Consider the following 21642-nt stretch of genomic DNA (forward strand, 5'->3'; position numbering starts at 1 on the left):
CGTGGGATTTATCCCCTTGTCCAATCAACGTCTCTCCCTTTCTTCACAGTTCACACTCCCGAAGCCCTAAGGTAGCGAGAATCCTCCTCCCCATGGCGTCTCCTCCGCCGCGTCCCGCCCCAGCGAAGCCGCCCGCCGGTCGCTCCGGTCCTCAGCCTCCGCCGCGTCCCGCCCCAGCGACGGCGGTCGCCGCCAGCCAAGCCGGTCCTCAGCCTCCGCCGAGGGGACCTCGGCCGTTTTACAAGAAGGACAAATTCCTTTACCTTTGCCTGATTGTTTTCTTGGAGGTCTGTATCGTACTGGTTTTTGGTTCCATCTCCTTGTTTTGCGTTGTCCCGGCCAGTTATCTGACGGTGAAGGTGGCCGGCCTGATCGTGTCCAACCTCACAGTCGCCGCACCCACCGGCGCCACTTGGAATGCCGACCTCTTGGTGGAGAGATCATGGATCTTCGGGAGGCTCTTCTTCACCGAAGTGGAATGCTTCCTCTACTATCACTGGGACGCGGCGCAACGGTTGGCGGTGGCACCGGCGAAGCCCTTCATGCTGCGGAGAACCGACAGGACCGTGGTCAAGGCGAGGATGACGATGGGGAGGCCCGAGGAGGCGGCGGTGGCCGAGGACATGGACCGAGAGCGGAGGTCGGTCGGGACGGTGGTCGTTGGGCTGGGGCTGAGGATGCGGGGCGCGTACGCGTATGCCTCGTGGGCGAAGAAGAAGGACATTGGGCACATCGAAGTGCGTTGCGACGACCTCAGGATCGCCTTTGCGAACTCCACGACTGAGGGAAGCTTGGTCACGGGCGCTGATATAGCAACTGAAGATCACCCTGCGGTCGACAATCTTCCCTCGTGTTCCTACTGACTGAATCCATCCATCCGCGATCCCCACTGCTTAGAAGCTTGCTAGGTTCTTGGCCATAATGGTCTTTTTTCTTCTTTAGTGATCTATGATTTAGTGATCATTTCTACTTAGTCTATTGTCAAATGAATGTAGTGTCGGAGCTTATGTGGAATTGTTGTGCACATGGTTGATGAACAGTTAGAATTATAATGCAATGCACAGTGTATTTGTGAAGCAGCAGATATAGGAAAGTTAAAAAATCAAGATGAAATTGCTTGACGTTCTACTTATTCTCTAAGTGTGTGTGGCCGACGCTTTGTTAAATGCGTAACTCAGATTAACAAAGATTGCGATTCAACAATTGTGAGCGAACAATTTCGAACACATCCACAAATTGGAGCACCTCGAAAACTCATAGCCAACCAGTACTATGTACTATACTGTCAAGAAGAAACTCTCGCTCCTCACACAAGCTAACAATCACTGGTTCACTAGATTTAGACGGCTCTTTTTCCAGGCCACCGTCCACAAAATTCAGATCCAACAACATGCTGTTAGACAAGTTTGCAGACAAGTTTTGCCAATGGCATGCACAAAGCAAGCAGTAGGTCTCTCTGTGTCACTTGGCAGGTTTAGAATGTAAGTAAGTCATGATTAATCCCATTTACCAAAAGTTTAGAAACCAAACTTTGTACCCTTCTCACCATCTGGACTTCATACTCATCTTATGTAGTTGAATAAGAAGTCTTCATCACCTGAAAGCTTATATGAGGCAGGTCAACTAAGGTTGATTTAATAGTTTTTGGGGTAGTCATGTATATTTTAGCAATTTTTGTGCATGTACATTACCAAGACATACAAACATCAAAGCGTACAAAATGTCAAAGAACGAGTCTTACATATTTGGAGCAACATCAGCCATCAGATGAGCAGTACCAAAATGACAAAATGAAGCCAACATAGTATCCACTAACAACATTAATGGAATGAAGAAATCAGATTTCACGGGTAATATACACATTTAATGTTACTCCAAAAGACTACAAAAAATGCGAAGAACATCTTCCAGTAAAGCTCCTCAAGTTGAAACAACAGTAGCTAAAAGAAAAGATCCAAGCACTGGCCCCAAGAATACGTCCAAAACAACCTGAAACATCACTATCGCTGATGAGTTCGCTGGTAAGTTTTGGACTTCAGCTTCCGCCTTTCGGAAAAAAGGAAAACACATGAACAAGAAGCCTATGGTTTTGTCCTCCATCATTCGTATTCGGTCCTACAAAAGTTACAGTTTAGCTCCTCACTAGAAACCCCAGATCTAGCATTCAACGGGCCTGGGATCAGATTCCCAAATCTATTCTCATCCTCCACGATTTGGAACTAGAGAAATAATAAACTCCCTTAAATGCCTTGAAGCCAATGTGCGAGCATCATGTATCGGGATGCACCAGAAGGCAATAAGGCATAACCTCCGTATCCAACCTGTTTCTGTAACCATCTTCCTTTGCCTTTATCTTTCATATAAGTAGGGTTTGGGATTTACCATCCGATATGCAGCCACATTTCACCCAGAATAGGCCATAAATAGAGCTTTTCTGCAAATCAGACAAAATCTTATCTAATTGTTTACCGAATTAATGCGAAAGAACTCGCAAGGCAAAACAATTATGACAACAATGATAACAAAGCCTCGTAATGTTTTTCCCTGAGATAATGCATGTAGTTACTGATGATTTAATGAATTTAATTCGCACATGCATTTAAAAACCAGCTAAAACGCGAGTGAGATTGCGGAGGTGGTAGCTCGTACCTCCCTGCATTTTGAAGCAAAAGGCCTCAGCGAAAATATCTGTTCAAGGATCTTACTTCAAATGCAAAATTAAAAATGTCACCATTCTGTTTTTAGAAAGAATACCTAGTCTACATCTGAATAATAATCATCAATCCATTTTTTGCTGCTAATCAATCTGAAGTTCTCACAGGTCATGACTACCAATTGAACCTATTGCTCGTCTCTTACAGTCAGACTGGAGCGCGATTGAGCACGGCGCAGGTGTCTTGTAAAACATCACCTCCTTTCCTCGTGCCCCTCATCAATCTAGTTTTCATCAGCAAACCTTTGCCTACCAGCTACCACCTGCCAGAGATGATGCAGATTTCATTTTCACAATGAGAGCGAGAATAATCGTGTGAAACCAATTACCGAGCTGCGATAGTCAAGCCAAGGGGTAATACTAATTTACCCATTCTTTAAGTAATTCCTTCAAATAGTAAACTACAAAGTTAGATTCCAATGTTCTTGAAAGTAGGGGGTTGACCATGTCATCTGTAGTAGGGAGTTTATATTTGCCTCAAAATTTCTTAACAATAGTGAATGTAATGTGGCATCCTCCCGGGTCCCATCTCAGCCAACGATAATTTTGAAAAGCTGAATGATAGATGGCTGTGGTGTCTGACCCAAGGGAGGCAATCATCTCATGTCATTGTGTACACGTCTGTAATTCGTGCCATTTTCAGGTTATTGCTTGCTAGATTAACATATAAACTAAAAATACGATCAACACTTGCTTTTTCTCTTTTAACTGTGGTAGTGTCCAGTATATCATGCTCATCTCTTGCCAAAATTCATATTTCCGCCAGTAACTTTTCTAGTTTTTGCATTGTAGGGTGTTGTGTTGCCAAGAATGTCGAACATTGCAAGCATTATTCTATTTACTGGGCATGGTCTTTCTTGCAAAACAATCATTATTTTGTAATATCATTCACTGAACTAAGCAATTAAAACAAACATAAACTTGTTTGCCTTAGAAAACATGAGTGCACCTGGTTGAGGATTTGGATGATTTCTGGTATATCAATCGCCATGGTCACGAAAGCGGATAACTCTGTTCACAAAAGCCTTCTCACGGGCATAACTGATGGAGCAGAAAATCATACGAGCTTAGCATAAATACATCAACACACTCAAACAGTAAAAGACCATGGTAAATAGTCGATGAAAGGAAATAAGAGAAGAGGGCGTCACTTACATGACAAAGGCTGATGTGCAGAAGCAAGTCAACCCAACAAAAAAATGAACTAAAAATGAGGGCCAAAAGTTTTCCTTGTCCAAGAAAATTTTCTCCGAGGTAAGTGTAGCTAAACCAGAAAGCAGCAAAACTGTTGACCCTGAAGGGAAGCACTCGTGAAATGAAAAGGATGAAGAATCCTGTGCAAACCACCAAATCACACATTAAAATTAGGATAGGACTTGCCAAGAAAGACAAGCAAAAGATCCAAATTCAATGTCATACCTGGAAATACTTTTTTATGAACGTTGCAGAGCAGATTATCCTCAAAAGCATGTCTTAACCCAATCAAGGAAGTAAAAAATCGAGAACCTCATCAACATAATCTCCAAGAATCTCAACTCCTGATCTTAAGAGATAACGATGTTACCAAGTACCAGCACTCCTTAATAAACGACAACAAAATTGGATTAGAACATAGGGGAAGGAAGGGCTGAAAACAAAGATAGGGTTTCCTATAAATTTGAAGAAAAAGGAAGCATAGGCTGATGCTTTGACTTCAAAGTTGTCACAGTTCATCTACAATTCGCTTCTTTATCCAAGCAATCTGGCTTAACTATGGAAGGCTAACAAGAAAATACACCAGTTGAGAGGGGGAAAAAGGATACTCAAAGAATTTGCCATAAGTAAGCCAACTGCACCCGTTGATTTTATTAACATGATATTTAGCACCACATATATGGATGAGAACATGAGCAACATATCATTTGAGCGTTTGAGCTGGTTTTCATCCGCAACTGCATGCAGAAATGCCTCCGAAGTTCCTGATGCATAATCAGAAGAGATGTGATGTAAGCATCTCCATGATGGCTGAGTCAGACAGTTTGCTTTTCGACGAACTTCAGTTTGCCGCAGGACCAAATGAAATATTTCAATCGCTAGTTGAAAATCACACTGCACCATATGACATGATCTTATATAATCAACAAATATATAGTTGGATATCTCCTTTCTGCTCCGATATAAGCTGACAAAATATTTCAGGATTATGAAGCATCCTAATCTATATGGCGATTCGCGGGGAACCAAATATAGAGTGATTAAGTAGTAGAAACGTCAATTAATTGGTACTCTAATTTTGTGGTAACATGACCGATTCAACTAAGCTAGTAGTAAAATACCTAAAGGGAGAGGAGAGAGGAGTATGAGCACAAAGGAATTATCCTAAATGCCATCTCATATTATTTTCACTTGCTCTTCACAATGATTATATATGCAATAGCAGCTAATCTTAGATCCATATTTAAAGAATAAACATCACTAACCATTCATAGCCACGAAAAAGATGTAGATGTAGTAGTAGCGGAGGACTGTTGGTGCTTCTCCATCACTCCATTTTTGACCATATAACAACCTTATCAGGGAGTAAGAGTAACTTGGGCCAAAAGCAATAAATATAAGACCTACAAGGCATGTAATCACAGATAACATGAGAGAGAGAGAGAGAGAGAGAGAGAGAGAGAGAGAGAGAGAGAGAGAGAGAGAGAGAGAGAGAGAGAGAGAGAGAGAGAGAGAGCATATTCAAACAGGATATCGCCACAGGCTTTAACGGATGAAACTGGTTATAGTATTCCATTTATGCTCTGTCTAGTGAGGAACATGATAAGCATATTATAAAACCTGAATCCTCATTACTATCTTGTTCAGACACTCTTAAAGTCGAAAAATGTATGATAGTACAGCAAATCACGTTGTTTGAGTTTCAAGTCAATGACCTTTTGTTGGTAACAGAAAAAATAGGAAGGCACAAGACAACTAGGTTGTAACATATACTGGAATTCAAGTAAAAGATATGCCAAAAGAGTCTACCTAACTCATCAAGGAGCATAAAGTGACTAATAGAAAAGTGTCATTGCTTTAATTAAGGTCTAATGTTTAATAAACGAAAATTGCAGATAACAACAAAGCTAAGAGGTGTATAACTTTAGTTAGACACTGTTGTGCATCTATTTGATCGGCCAAAATATAGGTCAAGTAAAAGATTCAACCACTTAGAATAAGGCCAGAGGCATTATGCAAGTCCCATTTCAGTGTCTGCTTCATTGCGCATAGATTAGATAATAAAGCAATAAGAAATTCTTGATCATGTCTATAAATATACAGATAAATGGAACGAAGTAACTTTTAAACAGCTTCACTCTTTAATAAGCACGATCTGGAGATGAAGGTACACGCTAATTACAAAAGGAAATAGAAATCATAGCTGCAAAGACATTGATAAGCAATTATCATTCAGAATGCTAAGTGATTGTATGTTTCTGGGGTTCCTCAGCCATGCACATAAAACAGCATTACATAGCAGCCTATATTGAGAGTTGTATGTTAAATGTGGAAACAGAGGGTTGAGAATAAGAAATTCCCAAATAAAACAAATTAAACTAAGTGAAACATACCTATCAACATGACAAGTTTAAGGGCCTCTGTAAGACTTCTTCCTATCTTCCGACTTCTATCTGAACTTTGTCCTGTAAGGACATAAAAATATAAAATATAAATAAGTTGTTGAAAATAATGTAGATGATGCATATACACACAACAATTAAGAAATAGCGTATGACTGGAGTGCAAGTTGTGCCTATTACTCCAAGAATAAATAGATTGGAAAACTTTTGGACCATGTCAGCAATCATTCCTCATAATACAGAAAAGATAAAAAAAGACGTAGTTCTACCACCAAACTATGCATGACTTGCTTGGGAGAGTGTTCCATAAAGCCTAAAGTAATCCAAACACGCATGCATGCACGTGCAGACAGAAATGTACTATTCATGCCTTCCAGGAAGTTGCCTTTAGACAAAACTTAAAATATGTCTCTACGAGTTTGCCAAAAACATGCAAGGTCACATATGTCAAATCACCACTTCCATGGATTTCCAATAAGAAGTTCCTATTAACTTGTATCCACCCAATTGTTGCTATATTTTGAAGGAAAAACTTCCCTCCATGGTTGGTCATGCCAGATCTCAATACACATACCAGATATTACAGTGGAAATGCGGGAAAAGATCGATGTCGCAATTAAAGGGAAAGCCTTGGTCAGGGTTGTTAGGTGGTTGGTCATGTTGGATTGTAACAGAAGCAAAAGATCTCCCCGTAATAGCAACATCAATATTCTTTACTCTCCTCAATATGAAGTGTTAATCAACACAAGGTGAAATCGCAACAGATGCAACGAGTGTCGATTGACAGGACAGATAGCCAGATAGATCTGTAGTCATGCCCTTTTTCTGCATGGCATGACAAATTATATTCACCCAGAGGCAGTGTTTCTTCATATTCTCACCAAAATTTGAAACCCCATGGAATTTAAAAGACCTTTTCAGTCACAGATTCTATAGAAACGAATTGCTATTCAGCTAGTCAGCTCGAGCAAAACCAAAAGGTGTCATGACTATACAGAGAAACATGGAACCAACATAAGATAGATATCTTTACATCTAAAGAAAAAGGACAAATAAAAAAAGAGAAATAAACCTGATGCGGACCTTGCAAATGCTGTATACGAACTTTCTTCAAAGGGAAGGAACACCAGCCTCACCACGAGGCTCCCTGACGGTCATTCAAATCAACAACTTAAGTATTCTCAAACATAAAGCACAGGAAAAAGCAAGTTAAAAGCCCGATTCATGCGATTAGAGTATGACCATATCCATAACATTCTAGTGCATAGAAAGGTTACTAACTATACACAAGAACAATGTACCAAAAGCCTTACCTAGTTTGTCTACTAGGCCATATACAGCTTGATTATATGGTGTATCAAACCATACAAGAACCATCTTTTCTCCTTCTTGAAGGATCAACTTTCGAAAGGACTGAAAAGTGAATATCATGGACATATTGGCAAGCTGACCATCAAAGTGTGCCATACCGCTCACTCTGCATAAGCATAAGTTCCAGCTAAATTATCCTCACAGCATAAGAAGACAGAAGAGGAGCAAAGCAGAATATATGAAGGCAAACCAAATTGTATCTGATATGAGAGTAACATGGACAGAAATGGATTTATACCTGAAAGGAAAAAGATCAGAACTCTTGAATGAACTCGAGAAAAGGTAAAAACCCCACTAACCAAAGAAGAAGCAAGCTCCATATGCAACTTGTGACAACGCAAATACAATTCCCTTTTCCTGCAGAATCATTTAAAACAGCTCCTTTGAGTAAAGGACAAGCAACAATTATTGTGATATACTGCGAATCCACTGTTATGTCCATATTCTGAAATCCACATTACCATTTGCTAAATCCAAGGGAGAAAGGCACAACTTAAATTTGGACCAACCAACCTATCTGATTTTTCTATTGCAGAGTTGATCAAACCAGAATGTAATACGTAAATAACTGCTCATTAAACTCATCGATCAAATGGAGTATTTCAACAGCAAAGCATCTTGAAAATTAAACGTTTGGACCAACTATCCACATTGAAGATGTAGGATAGGCAGAAGACACAAGAATTCACAAACTGAAGTATACTAAATAGCATAACAAGCAGAACCAACCAGCCCAACAGCAAGGTAGATATCTTCTATTTCTTCTATAAGAGTTTTCATAACTAGTAGCCAGAAACTTTACCATGTTAATTTGCTTAACAATGAGTATATACATTGTTAAGCAACGTAAAAATGTAGCTGCTGTCTCCACCAATAACCGTAATTTGAGCAGAAGCAGGTTCTGGGAGAGGATATAAAAAGGCTCAGCCAAAAGTTCCAACATACATGCAAAACCTGCATAGCCAAAATATTGTCATGGCAAGAATTGTTTAATGCATTAGATTACCAGAAAAGTACATAAGACGAAAAGAAAACAAGAGATTAGAACAAATACTTCTGAAAAAGCGTCTCGCTGATGTGATCTGATTGGAAGAAATCATGTGGAAGCAAAAGTCTTGAAGCCTTTGACTAAGACAGAGGGATCGTAATACAAGATACTTTCCACAGAATGGCTAGGGTTCATAGGCGATGCAATTTTGAATAGAATGGAAACTGATAGGAATACTTTTGAAGACATTAATCTGCTAAAGGAGGAGATTGGGAACTACTATAGACTTGCGACGCTTGTCCTCGTCCCGAGGACTTGTCTTTTGAGAGCGCATTAGTGAAGACATGGCATCGACTCTTGAACTAGCTTTTGAAGAAGAAGAGATCAAGAATGCTATTATGAGTAGTAATAGGGATAAAGCACTGGGTTCAGATGGGTTTACTTTGGCTTTCTTAAAGGAGAATTGAGAAGTAGTGAAAGATGGTTTGTCATTAGTTTCAATCAAATGGTATTTTGTCAAAGCATTAAGCTACTTTTATCCACTTATTCCCTAATAAAGGTAGAAAACAACTGACCTGGTTAACTACTTAAGCAAGTGTTATCGAATCTAAGGCCATAATATTCTAACTCAGCAAGCCAAAAGAGCAGATCAACCAAAAGATGCGTTAAGGAAATATTATAACAGGTTCTGCACATGCCTTTCCCAGGGAGAGCATGTTATGCAGAGGGCCATAGTGCTATTCAGAAGTGCCACTTAGAACCAAACACAATGAGTTCAATTTCCAAACCACTTACAAACAATCTGCAAACTTACTACTTAAAGTCTGATAAGGATAGAACGTTACCATTTATAAGAATAGCTTGTGCATATGGGTCAGAATGACTTAGTTCCTGCCACCAGAAGATAAAAGAACACGCCGCAGCAGTAATGGCTAGTCCAAGTGGTATAGTCATCCAAGCAACTTTCAATAGCTTTATAACATTTTCTCCTGCTGAAGCTCCATTGCTAAAGCATCACAAGACATTATGGTAAGTATATATCCATAACTTCAAAAAAACTATGAGTCGGAAACAGAACCACAAAGCACAAACTCCTAAAAGTAATGCAGATGAACATCAAGGTCTACATTTTTTGACTTGTTACCTACATAAATTCCAGATATTAGTTCATGTGTACTACTGCCACACACCAACAGCTGACTTCTTTTTCTTTGGATATATAGAGGATTAGATACAGGTAACAATGGACCCAGAGAAAGCTATAAAGGTTTTGATTGAGCACAAACTTATGAAAACACAGGTAGCAAAGACAAACTAAACAGCAGCCTCCACAAGTCCGACGAGAGATGGAACTATATAAAACTAGCTCCAGTCACTAGGCCAGCAAACCAGAGAAAACTTGATTGACAATTGAAAATGGACATTAAATATGTGAATCTGACATGGGAATTTTTCGAAGGATATAACAATAGATAGCACTAGGTGGCATTCATTATTTTTCAATAGATCCAAAACACCAAACCAGAAGAAGTTTGCTTATTTACTGATGCTGTCTCCCCTACAATATACAAACATAGACATAACTTAGCAAGTAATCAATAAACTTGAACACAGATCCAATAGTGCCAACTCCTTCAAGCGCCAGTTAGTATATATGCTTCGACCAAAAAAAAATTAGTATATACACAACGTTAGAATGATAGAAAGTCTAACAGCACAACTGTCACCAATATGCATACATGAAAGAGCAAGGAGAAGCACCATTGAATGTCAGCTCGCATGCATGCTCGACAAAATCCCTCCCGACTGAGGAACAACACACAGGTGACGAACAGATGAAATTTTACCGCGTAGAGCTTCATTAATAACGACACAGAAATTTCAGTCTAATCTACAGAGACACAGAGCAGAAGATCATAACATGACATAACATAACATATTGAAAGATCTCATCTATGTAATATCGGAATACATCACGGATAGTACAGGATGCGAGATTAGAGAGACCCAGCATCAGGGGATAAGGATTAACTGCTAAAATTCCAACTTCATACATCATAACAGGGTCTCTCGCTTTTATGCAAACTCAGACATTCTAGAAGAATGAAGAATAGTTAGCCTGCAAGAAACTCCCGCAAACACTAATTTCCCATTCCTTGATGCCGGAAGGCAAACTAAAAGTGTGCATATACTAAACGACTGCAAGTCCAAATTTTTACCGGCTAATAAACAACACCTGATAATGCAGCATCAGTGAACATTTCAACAATTAACAAAGGAAAAAAAAAAAAAAGGCCAGGACCAATCGAGTACCGCGTAATCGTCTGCAGTGAGATGCCGCACTATCCACGTATTGAACAGAAAAGGGATTCCCCTGGCCAAAAACTGCGTAGCTGATTTCCACCATTGGGAAAACCAAGAGAAAGAAACCAACTTGCTCAGCAAAAGAAAAACGCACAAAACTTCCAAAATCCGATCAAACAACGCATCAAAAGCTACCAAATTGAGAAGAGATTCGAAGAGAAAAAAGAACAACGGATGTGGCACTGACCTAGTAAGTACTTGAAAGTATGAGAGAGACTACTCCGATCATCAGCCATCTCAAAAACCTGAATTGAAGCGGACTCAGGAGGATTAGCGTCGCATCAGTCGCATCATCGTTTGTTTGTAATCTTCAAAATTTCCATTTTCAATTCCATAATTGTCATCGAACAGCTGTTCGACAAGAACTTCCAAGCAGACGCACGGCGTCGCGAGTCGAGCAGCAACTTCCTGAAGGATCGGACAGGACGAGCGGATCTTTCCGCCCCGGATCTACGCGCTTCGCGCTCGGAGCAACAGCCTCGGCACGTCGCCGTCTACTGCCGAGCACGTCGACCAACAACAAGACTCGCTTAATCTCCCCCCTCCGGAGCTTCGCAGTCGACTAGAGGCGCTTCGAATAGCGGCTGAGAACCGCGGCCTCCCGGAGGCCGGGGGGAGCTCGTCGGCGTTCGCGGCGGAGTCTGCGTCGTCGTCTCGTCGGAGGCGGGGCGCCACTGACTTCTGTTTTGTTTGCGCGACAGCAGGAGCTGATCGTTTTCGGGATCAATGAAAATGTATAAGGCTTACTGTTTCTTTATAAGGGGAAAATAACACTAATAAGGCCCCCAACTTTTAATTTATTAAATATCATCACTAAATTATATATAATCTTTTTATTTTCTCAAATTATAAATCGGACGTTATTTTGACGAGGCAGATATTTATTTACTGAGTTGAATTTTTAAAAATAATGAATTGATATATCCATCATTTTATCCATCTTTTAGATAAAGATTATATTGAATATTTACCGTTATTTGATGACATAAATTATTATATTCAGATTTGAAATGAATATCTTACAAAGAAAATTCACGTGTAACTTTTTTTTTTGGTCCACCGTCCAAACAGATTTCGTTAAGTTGAATTAATAAAATGACAATATTATACATTTTCATATAATTTAAAGACTAAATTGAATATTTATTGATAATTTAGAGACCATATTAAACAATTTGGGCCGGTTCCATTTTATACTTGAAACCTGAATCAAACCACTGAAAAATTAGGGTTTTCTCTAAAGCTGAATGAAATTGAAGTTTGCCTAAAATTGATTTTGGAATTTTCTTGACCAATGAATCATGAAAAAAAAATGTCATATTAGGAAATTATCGTTCTTTACTATTGATAATTGGTTATTAATGATTCTAGCCAACTTTCTGATTGAAAAGAAGTGGTTAGAGTCAAAAGCAGAATGTTTTTACTTAATTGTCTAAGATCAAATTGAATAGAATCATGATGTGTCGAACTTTGACACCCCTAACTAGATTTAAGGAGGATGTAGTTTAGTGATCTCAACAAGGCAGTGTCATAGTTAACCTTAAACTCTGAGGTATGCCCGAAAATGAAATGAAGAGAATGACACATAAAAAGAAGCCTCCGGTACCATTCACCAACCATGGAGTCGCATTAGATTGGAACACGAACTCGATACATCAAAACCATATGTAGCAATTTCAACTTTCCTTTAGGAGGATAGAACGTCAGCCACTCCCTAAGGATGCGTCGTGCTCGTGCAGCCCCCTGGAGCATTACAGATGGAGATCAACGAAGGATTGTGTAAAAGAAATAGTTGCCTTTACTCTATTCCTAAGATCGGCCGCCATGCGATCAAAGCTAGGATCTCTGAACAGCAAGAACATTTCTAGCATCTGGCGGAGCAACAGCCATGACGGTGGCAGGGGCTTTGCATATCAGTCATGGGAAACTAGGGTTTTATATTATCCTCATTTTTAGAAATTCTCTTTTCGACCAAAAAAAACCCACCCTAATATCACATGTAAACATTGCGAAATTCCGCGTATTTTAGACTCAACATTAAGACAATTTCCATGAATTTTTTCATCTATATAAGATCGGAATGCGAGTTCGAATATGAATTACCCGTCGAATTGCGTTATGAATCTACCCATTTTCAAACAACAAAGAATCGGAGTTCTGAGTTCATATCATATATAATAGTAAAATATAAGAACTTGATAACGGTCAGAAAGTTTCTTAATATAGGAAAATTTTATGTGCTATTAACAAAATTATTGTGGTGTCAAGTGAAAATGATAAAAATCTTCCAAGGAAGTACTTCAGGGGACTAGTTGCGGAAAAAGGTAGGAATTCTCACTAATTGGTAATTTACAACATTGCAACATTGAAACTCTTCGAAGCTGATATTTTTGTCTCTTGTTAAACAAAATTCGCATCATTTCGTGAGATAACATACAAATTGTGGAAGGGGCTTTGCATATCGGAGTCACGGGAAACTAGGGTTTATGTTATCCTCACTTTTAGAAGTCATCTTTTCAACGAAATACCCAAAAAAAAACACATGTAAACAATGCAAAATTCAGCGTATTTCAGACTCGATATTAAGACAATTTCTATGAAAAATTAGCGATAGAAATCAAGAGAAGAGACCAAGGCAGATCTGCAACTTCCTATTTGTTTTTATCTCCGGGTTACCACACGAAAAAGACATGAACAGCATGTTTAGCCGGCAAAAGATGTATCAAAAGTACACCATTTGTTTGCTACCTCGGATGTCCCCCAAAATTGTGACAAAATGTTTGATCCTAACTGATGTAAAGTTAAGTAAACAATGATATCAGCAACTAAACTATTCACGATGTGGGAAACTTGACCTTACGTCGGACCAGGTCCTCGACCCGTCAATCAAAGCCTTCACAACGGAAGCCACTATACCCATATTAACCTGAACTCCCTCTCTGCTGTCCCTTTCTCGAATGGTGGCATCAGCATCAGCAGCACTTGAAAGGACAGTGATTGAAAGGGGCACGCCAAGCTCATCGATTCTGGCATATCTCTTCCCTATATTGCCGCCTGTAAGCATACCAAGGGCACAGTAGCATATCATCATCCAATGTAACTTTGGTGCTTTCACCGAGGATAAGAAGACAAATCTCGATCCAAATAGACAGCTCCAGAACAAAACAAGTCCTCATATAATATATGTGTAATAAGGATAATTCTGATGAGATTGTAACTAATTCAGAAAAGAGAAGAAAAGCCAAAAGTAAGTGCACTTTCAATTGACTCATCGCAGCTGATAAAGGAGACACGAATTTACTGATATATAGCCTCAAGCGACTCTTGTAAGGTTCATCTCAATCGACCTAAATGAGGTTCTTATCGCTACCGGCATTGCTGAAGATGGAGACTATGAACACAACATCGCCCCTACCAAAAAGTTCAAACGCGCAGACATCTTGATGCAGACAAGTTTCTCTCGCGAACGTGGGCCAACCGCCAGAGATGCTTGCTGCAAAAAATTGTGTTGATAAGTGTTGAGCTGCCCCAGCCACGATTTGTCTAAATACTCAAGAGTCGTGATATGCCAGTTCTTCTGAATGTATCTCTTTATGAACTCACAAGTAACACTCTGTCGATGTAGATATTTTGTGACCCAATCTAAGATGAGAAACATAATAGCTACAAGCAAACATAAAGAAAAGGGGGAGTGCTAGTGCCCATATAGAATGTATATGTCTAATAGAGTACATGTAATCAAATATAAGAGACACACACGAATCTAGTGAAAATATGAAGTTATCGATCTTCTTTTCACACACTCTGATTAGTTATAGAAAAGTACAAAAATATCTTGTAACTCTTTAGAGCTTGAACACTCTTACATGGTCATTATATCAAAATGGTGAAACCGTACAATCACAACTGGTCCACCATCACCGAGTTAGACACATTGTTGCTGTGTTAGTAAGTCCTCATCAACATAGTTTCCTTGTTTGATCCACCTCTTACAATCTAATCCAACAACATTAAGTGAATTGCCGAACTTCTCCCTACAAATGGTCTTGGATTCTGATTCTATGACCTGCCTTTGCCATGTTGATATCTCGATTTGCAATTCGAAGTAAAGAGACACTGAAGATACATGTGATGTAATCCGTTTGGTTTGAATTGGGGACACAAAAACCAAACTGGGCACAACCTTCATAGCTACTACTCTTTACATATGGACCCACAAATGCGGCAACATCTAATCTCATTGAATGATACTTATGCACCATAACAATTGAAGTGCATCGGAGTAAAATCAGAATAAGAGAGGATAGAAATCCTGAAGAGTCAGAAGTCAAGGATTAGAAGGAGAACATGGTCCAAGGATCGAAGTGCTTGGGAGCTAAGGGAAAATGCAATCCCATGTATCTTTAGTTCATATTAGTAGAGAATTGCTCTTTATTGTCTATTAGATTCTTATATTTGCTGGACAAAAATTCTCCAAAAGCGACCTTGATCAACATTTACATTTGAGTAACCGTCCATATTTCCACTAGGATAGCAATCAAAGCTGCTTGTAAAGAATAAACACTATTTATGACAATCCCTATAAAATATATATATATATAGAGAGAGAGAGAGAGAGAGAGAGTAGTCATTATGTGCAGAGAAAGTATCAAGTAGTCCCTTTTGGGAGGCATTTATACTTGAACTATAAATCATTAGATTCCTAATTCATGGTGGTTATTGCCTTTTTCAACCCTATGACCTTGTGTCCTGATTTACACATATGGCCATGAACACTTGAAGGAAGATAACATATCCAGTAATTTCTACTGAAAGCAAGTTAACTTGGGAAAAGTTTGGACAGTGAGGCACAGATGTGGAATGGGTGACAATCACCATGGAGATATGCCATGGAAAAGATGCTCGAAAGGGCTCACTGCACAAAGGGAAATAAGGATAATTCTCATGAGATTGTAACTAATTCAGAAGAAAAGCCAAAAGTAAGTGCACTTTCAATTGACTCATCACAGCGGAATAAAGGAGACACGAATTGCTTTGCTGATATATAGCCTCAAGTGAATCTTCCAATGTTCATCTCAATCGACCTAAATGAGGTTCTTATCGCTACCGGCATTGCTGAAGATGGAGACTTTGAACACAACACCATCCCTACCAAAAAGTTCAAACATGCAGACAAGTTTCTCTTGCGAACACTGACCAACCGCTAGAGATGTTTGCTGCAAAAAATTGTGTTGATAGGTGTTGAGCTGCCCCAGCCACGATTTGTCTAAATACCTAAGAGTCGCAATATGCCAGTTCTTCTGAATGTATCTCTTTATGAACTCACAAGTAATATTCTGTCAATGTAGATATTTTGTGAACCAATCTACGATGAGAAACATAATAAAAACAAGCAAATACTAAAGAAACAAAAGGAAAACAAAATGCACATTTATGCTACTATTTTCTAGCATGGGTCCTCAATCCCAACCTGGCAATTTGCAGGCAAAATGCCATTAACACTATGCTCTTAGACCCTACGATAGCGTACACAATTTTTGAACTCCCACGGTAACGCTTCGAGGGTTCTAACACTGATCGTCTCTACCACATCCTCTCGGTTTGTAAATAATATTTATCTTCTTTCGATACACCTGAAATGCTTAATAGGGAAAAAAGAGACCATGTCTTCTATTAGAATTGGTAATCTTACGAGCCCATAAATTAAATAAAGTGAAATTTCAAAATCACACCTGTGGTCCAACGTCCAACGTGCATGAAAACACAACATGAGCATCCACGAGATATCAGATTTTTCGATGAATAATGAAGGTATCACGAGCAATCGCTAGATCTCCATACCAGGATTGCAAAACCTCTCGGTTGCATGTGAAAGTAAACACTTAGAATTTAGGGCATTTGTCAACGGAAAAATGTGTCTTATATTCATCTAACTGTGGTCTAGTTTCATGTAGAGTCTGCCGAAACTCGAAATCAACAAATTTGCTGCTTCAGGCCCACCCTTCTTCGCCAAATTGGTTTTTCGTCTACAGAGAGTTATCCTCATCGAAGATGATGAATTTGACTTGGATCCACCCAGAGCAGCCTTTGCTTCTATTCCAGAAGCGATCGAGGACATCCGCTAAGGGAAGGTTGGTAGGCTTTCTGCATTGCATTTTCGAGTGCATTTCAATTGTTCATCCATTAATGCCTATCTCATGGTTGGAACTGAATTCCAGATTGTAATGGTGGCAGACGATGAAGACAGGAAGAATGAGGATGATCTTTTAATGGCAACACCTTAGGCTATGGCATCTATGGTGAAGTATGGCACTGGGATTGTTTGTGCGAGCATGAAAGAGGAAGGATTTGGACCGCTTGCAACTTCCTTTGATGGTGAATCAGGGGGAGAATCAAGAGAAGCTTCGGACTGCATTCACCGTGACTGTGGTATATGTTGTAAGATGCTTAAATAGTTCCTTCAATCAGCTCTTCTCGTATCTTGTAACTGATGATAATTAATTAGATATTGTTATAGGATGCAAAGCATGGGATAACTACAGGCATATCAGCGCCTGACAGGGCAACGAAAGTTTTGGCTCTTGCATCTAGAGATTTGAAACCTGAACATTTCAACAGGCCAGGACATATTTTCCCATTGAAGTACAGGGAGGGTGGTGTCCTGAAAAGAGCTGGGCATACAGAAGCTTCTGTCGACCTTGCTGTGTTGGCTGGATTGGAACCTGTGGCAGTTCTCTGTATGGTAGTGGATGATGATGGCTCCATGGCAAGATTACCTAAGCTTCGCGAGTGTGCACAGCGGGAGAACTCGAAAAATTGTATCTATTGCTGATCTAATTAGGTAAGTATTCTCTTCCCAGCAATCCAATGCAAATACTTTTCAGGGCACGTACTTCCCGATCCAATCCAAATTTCAGCTGCACCTTTCACTTCTTTAAGTATTGGCTGTTTTTGGCCAAGACGTTGTCCATGTGGCACCTCCCCTTTTTGGGAGTGGATAAATTAGGAGTTGAAAGCTTGGAACCCTTGGTAGGGTGGGAAAAAGTGTCTCTTAAAGGAGGCTGATGGGCTGTTGTTTTACGTAGCAAAGAGGAGCGAAGCATAAGCTATTTTGGTCCTATTCATCTCTCAAGTTTCCTTAATTATTAATCTTGTGGTTTGTTATTCTGCTCATGCAGATAAATGGTTTTGGGTTTTGAAGAGTTGTTTCTCCCAATTTTTTGTGTATGGTGTTGTTAGGTTAGTATTTGCAGTTCATTTCTTACTAGATGTTTAACTTTTAGAGATTGGTTATAACTAGCAGGATTCTTGTCAAGAAGAAACTCTCACTCCTCACACAAGCTAACAATCGGCTTCAATTCTTCCTCTGTTCTTATAAACCTAAATCAATCCATTAATTAAAGTATAAAAATAAATCTGAAGTAAATATGACCTTGATAAAGAGCGCCGAAATCGATAAATGCATACACTGAAGTGCAGGAGAAGAAATGTCAAAGATAGATGAAAAGACCATCCATATAAACTGAGCAAACTCCCAATTAATAGTTCATGATTCATAGCAAACTGTTAAGAGATACCAAATGGAAGAACGAGTAGCAGTTCAAAACATCGCTTCATTCAATCTAACCTATGTAGCATAACAACATCATACAAGACTTGCACAAATGACACCATAAGCTTGTGAACATCAGTATCCATCAAATCCCCAAAAAAATAGGAAAGAAAGGAGAGAAACGGTTGACTTATACAGTAAAAGTCATCGGCAGTGGTACACTTGATGTAGCCTCTGATTCACTGATGAGGAAAACGAAATTTAAGAACCATGAGTATTGAATGAATTTTTATAAAGATGGAACGCCTGCCAACATTGATGCATTTCACTTTGATCATATGCCCTCTCTCTTAAGTTATAGTCCTCAATAAAGTTATAATTAGCGCTTCAAAACGAAATAAACATAACTAGTACCCTCTGGCTCAAAATAGAAATATTGCATATACAAAATGCTATAAAAATGTATAGGGACACAAGATGAAAATACCTGTAGCCTTCTCGTAAAGTGTCTTGATCAGTTTTAACTGGCAAATTTGCTAGTGCTGATCTTTCTTTGCCATAGAAAGTAACTGCAAAACCCGTAAGATGGTAAGCTGGGACTTTGCCTACGAAGAAATAGCAAGCATACCTCCATAATTGGAATGCTCTAATATGGCGAAGACCCATATCACCATAAGAATTAACATTGCTGAAAATAAGAACCTAAGATGAACTCCACCCAAAATAAATAATATGTGAGGGTAAGTGTAGACACCTCCTCCTTCACAAAAAGGACCATTCTTTATCCATTTGACTGCAGGACACCATGAACCTACAAATAAGAAGCTCGATATTTGCACTCGTTGTTGGGATCCAACTTCAGCAGATAACTAAGTCCCACTCAACTAAATCCTCACACAGAATTATTGTAGAAAATTTAGGATAGAAGGCAAGTCGGAATTCCATCGACATCGAAGACGAGAATATGAGGATGACTGTAGTAGCCCCCATCCTTCTAATTGGAGGGGACTGTTCATCATCCTATTCATATAGGACCACGGGAAAACCACACATCAATAGCTCTTAATGTGCATCGTTTCATGTAGTCCCAACTCCAGAGCAAAGCATACGGCTAACCAAATCACACCACGAACTGAAACTTGAGTCGTAACTAGCTTAGTACACAGAGAACTTCCGCGGACACGACATTACCCAGCAAATTTCAGCAACCCACAGACAAAAGCGGAATTCCCATTCTATCAGAGGGGAGATGCGAGACAAGAAAGAAGCCACACGCACCGTAAATCATCGACCAACTTCCAGCGCCGGTCGTACGCATTGAGACCTCTGGTGCGAGCTTGGTATTGCCTGGAAAAGATAATAAAAAAAAAAACGAAACAAGATAGCACATGAGAAGTGCATGAGCACGAGGACGAAAACCCAACATCGGAGGAGGCAGAAAGTAGTGGGAAAACATTCCTCTAGACAAAGCTTCCATCGCATGTAAATTGAGAGGCTCTTGTGAAAAGCTTGAGATGTCTTTTTTTTTTTTTTGGTCATAAAGCTCTTGTAATTTTATTTACTTAGAAGATAGTTCGTTACAAGAGATCATGATATCCGAACAAAGTATTGATAAAAGGAAAGAAGGGGGGTGCAAGAGCCAGTTCGGTTTGAGAAGGCCTTTTTGATGGGCCCGGGCTAGGCAATCGGCGGCTTGATTCGTTTCTCGGCCGCAAAAAGAGATTGATCCGTGCGGTAATTGGACTAATAAGCTTTGGCAGTCTTGGACGACCGATTGGATTGACCATGGGCTAATTTCAAGGCCCATTATCCACTTAATACACATGGAACAGTCAGAGTTGAACTCCACTGTTGTACTTCCAAGTTCGTGAACTTCTTTGTACTTCCCCTCCTTTAGTTCGTGGACATCTCTGTGCTTCGCCTTCTTGAGCTCGTGTTGCAGGCACTCTCGAACGGCTAGGGTTTCGGCTGCGGAGGAGTCCGGTGCCCAGATACCCTTGGCGAACCCGTCGATCATCCTCCCTTCGTGATCTCGGCATAGTCCCGCAACAGATCCGTTCCCCGACTCGGCGCTCCAGGCCGCGTCTACGTTCCATTTACGGCTCCCCTTCTCCGGCGGCTTCCAAACTTCGGGGGCTTCCTTCAGTTTCTGCCCTCGTGTTTTCTCTTTGATGATGGCGAACTTTGTGTAGCTATTCCCGGTATTAATGGCTTCCTCTACCACCAGCCATGGGTTCGGCTTCCGCTTGCGAGAAATCAGGGCGTTTCGCCCTTTCCAGATCTGTCATAAGCAGTCCGCTATGCGTGCCAGAGGGGAGGACGTTTCACTGTTCAGACCAATTGCGAGGTACGTTGCTAGCCATGCTTCGGTACGGGTAATTTGGGCCGGCTGTATGTTGATGCAAATTCTGTAATCTGACCAAACTTGGGTTGTCAATTGACATAGCAGGAATAGGTGCTCTGTGGTTTCAGGATGGTTGCGACAGATGGGACAAAGAGGGTCAGGTACGCACTTGCGTTTATAGAGGTTTTCCCGAGTTGGGAGAGCATTTTGACATAAGCTCCATAGGAAGAAACGTATCTTTGGGTAAACTGGTAGCTGCCAAATTGAAGTCCATAGGTTTCTAGGTGGCTGGTATGATGATGAGGCCTGGTTGTTATTATCTTGCATGCTATCTGTCATTCGGATGCGGTTGTAGCCCCCTTTGACTGTATAATCTCCTGATTTGGTGCCTGCCCATATCAATTTATCCTCTACTGGAGTTGTGCTGATAGGGATTAGCAATATCTGATTCACCACTTCCTCTTGAAAGATTTCTTTCAATTCTTGTTCTTTCCATTCGTGGGTTTCTGGTTGATAAGGTCAGCCACTGTTGTGGTTCATTCCGCCTTCTTTGGACCTCCAATCTTCCCTATAGGGAGCCATACATCCTCTCTAGTTTTAATTTTCCTACCATCCCCGACTCTCCATCTGGCTTCCTTTTCTATAGCTTCTCTTCCCACAATCAGACTTTGCCAACCCCACGATGGTCGATGGCCTTTTTTTGCATGCCAAAAC

General features: G+C 40.1%; 1 protein-coding gene, 1 long non-coding RNA gene and 1 pseudogene across 3 annotated transcripts; 1 reads left to right on the plus strand and 2 right to left on the minus strand.

Annotated features, from left to right (window-relative positions):
• The first annotated feature begins 92 nt into the window (after positions 1–92).
• Positions 93–863, plus strand: LOC130136615 (uncharacterized). The gene has a single exon (XM_056306721.1). It carries the CDS (start codon positions 93–95, stop codon positions 861–863), a length of 771 nt encoding a protein of 256 aa, XP_056162696.1.
• Positions 864–3054: 2191 nt separating this feature from the next.
• LOC115668513 (uncharacterized) lies at positions 3055–11719 on the minus strand (annotated as a pseudogene).
• Positions 11720–13670: 1951 nt separating this feature from the next.
• LOC130136600 (uncharacterized) lies at positions 13671–20032 on the minus strand. Of its 2 annotated transcripts, XR_008815432.1 has the most exons (3): positions 19863–20031; positions 19072–19153; positions 13671–18826 (listed from the first exon to the last, which is right to left on the minus strand). It is a non-coding gene; the product is annotated as an uncharacterized LOC130136600 (long non-coding RNA). The 2 variants fall into 2 exon arrangements; XR_008815431.1 differs by having other exon boundaries at positions 13671–19153; positions 19863–20032.
• Between the last annotated feature and the right edge of the window lie 1610 nt (positions 20033–21642).

The sequence above is a fragment of the Syzygium oleosum genome, unplaced genomic scaffold, assembly GCF_021117445.2.
Source record: "Syzygium oleosum isolate NSW1041296 unplaced genomic scaffold, Sole_v2.1 Sole_v2.47, whole genome shotgun sequence".
Classification (NCBI taxonomy): domain Eukaryota; kingdom Viridiplantae; phylum Streptophyta; class Magnoliopsida; order Myrtales; family Myrtaceae; genus Syzygium; species Syzygium oleosum.

Bases quoted from the DNA above. Each gene is read 5' to 3' on its own strand.
- LOC130136615 (XM_056306721.1), top strand. From the start codon at position 93: ATGGCGTCTCCTCCGCCGCGTCCCGCCCCAGCGAAGCCGCCCGCCGGT.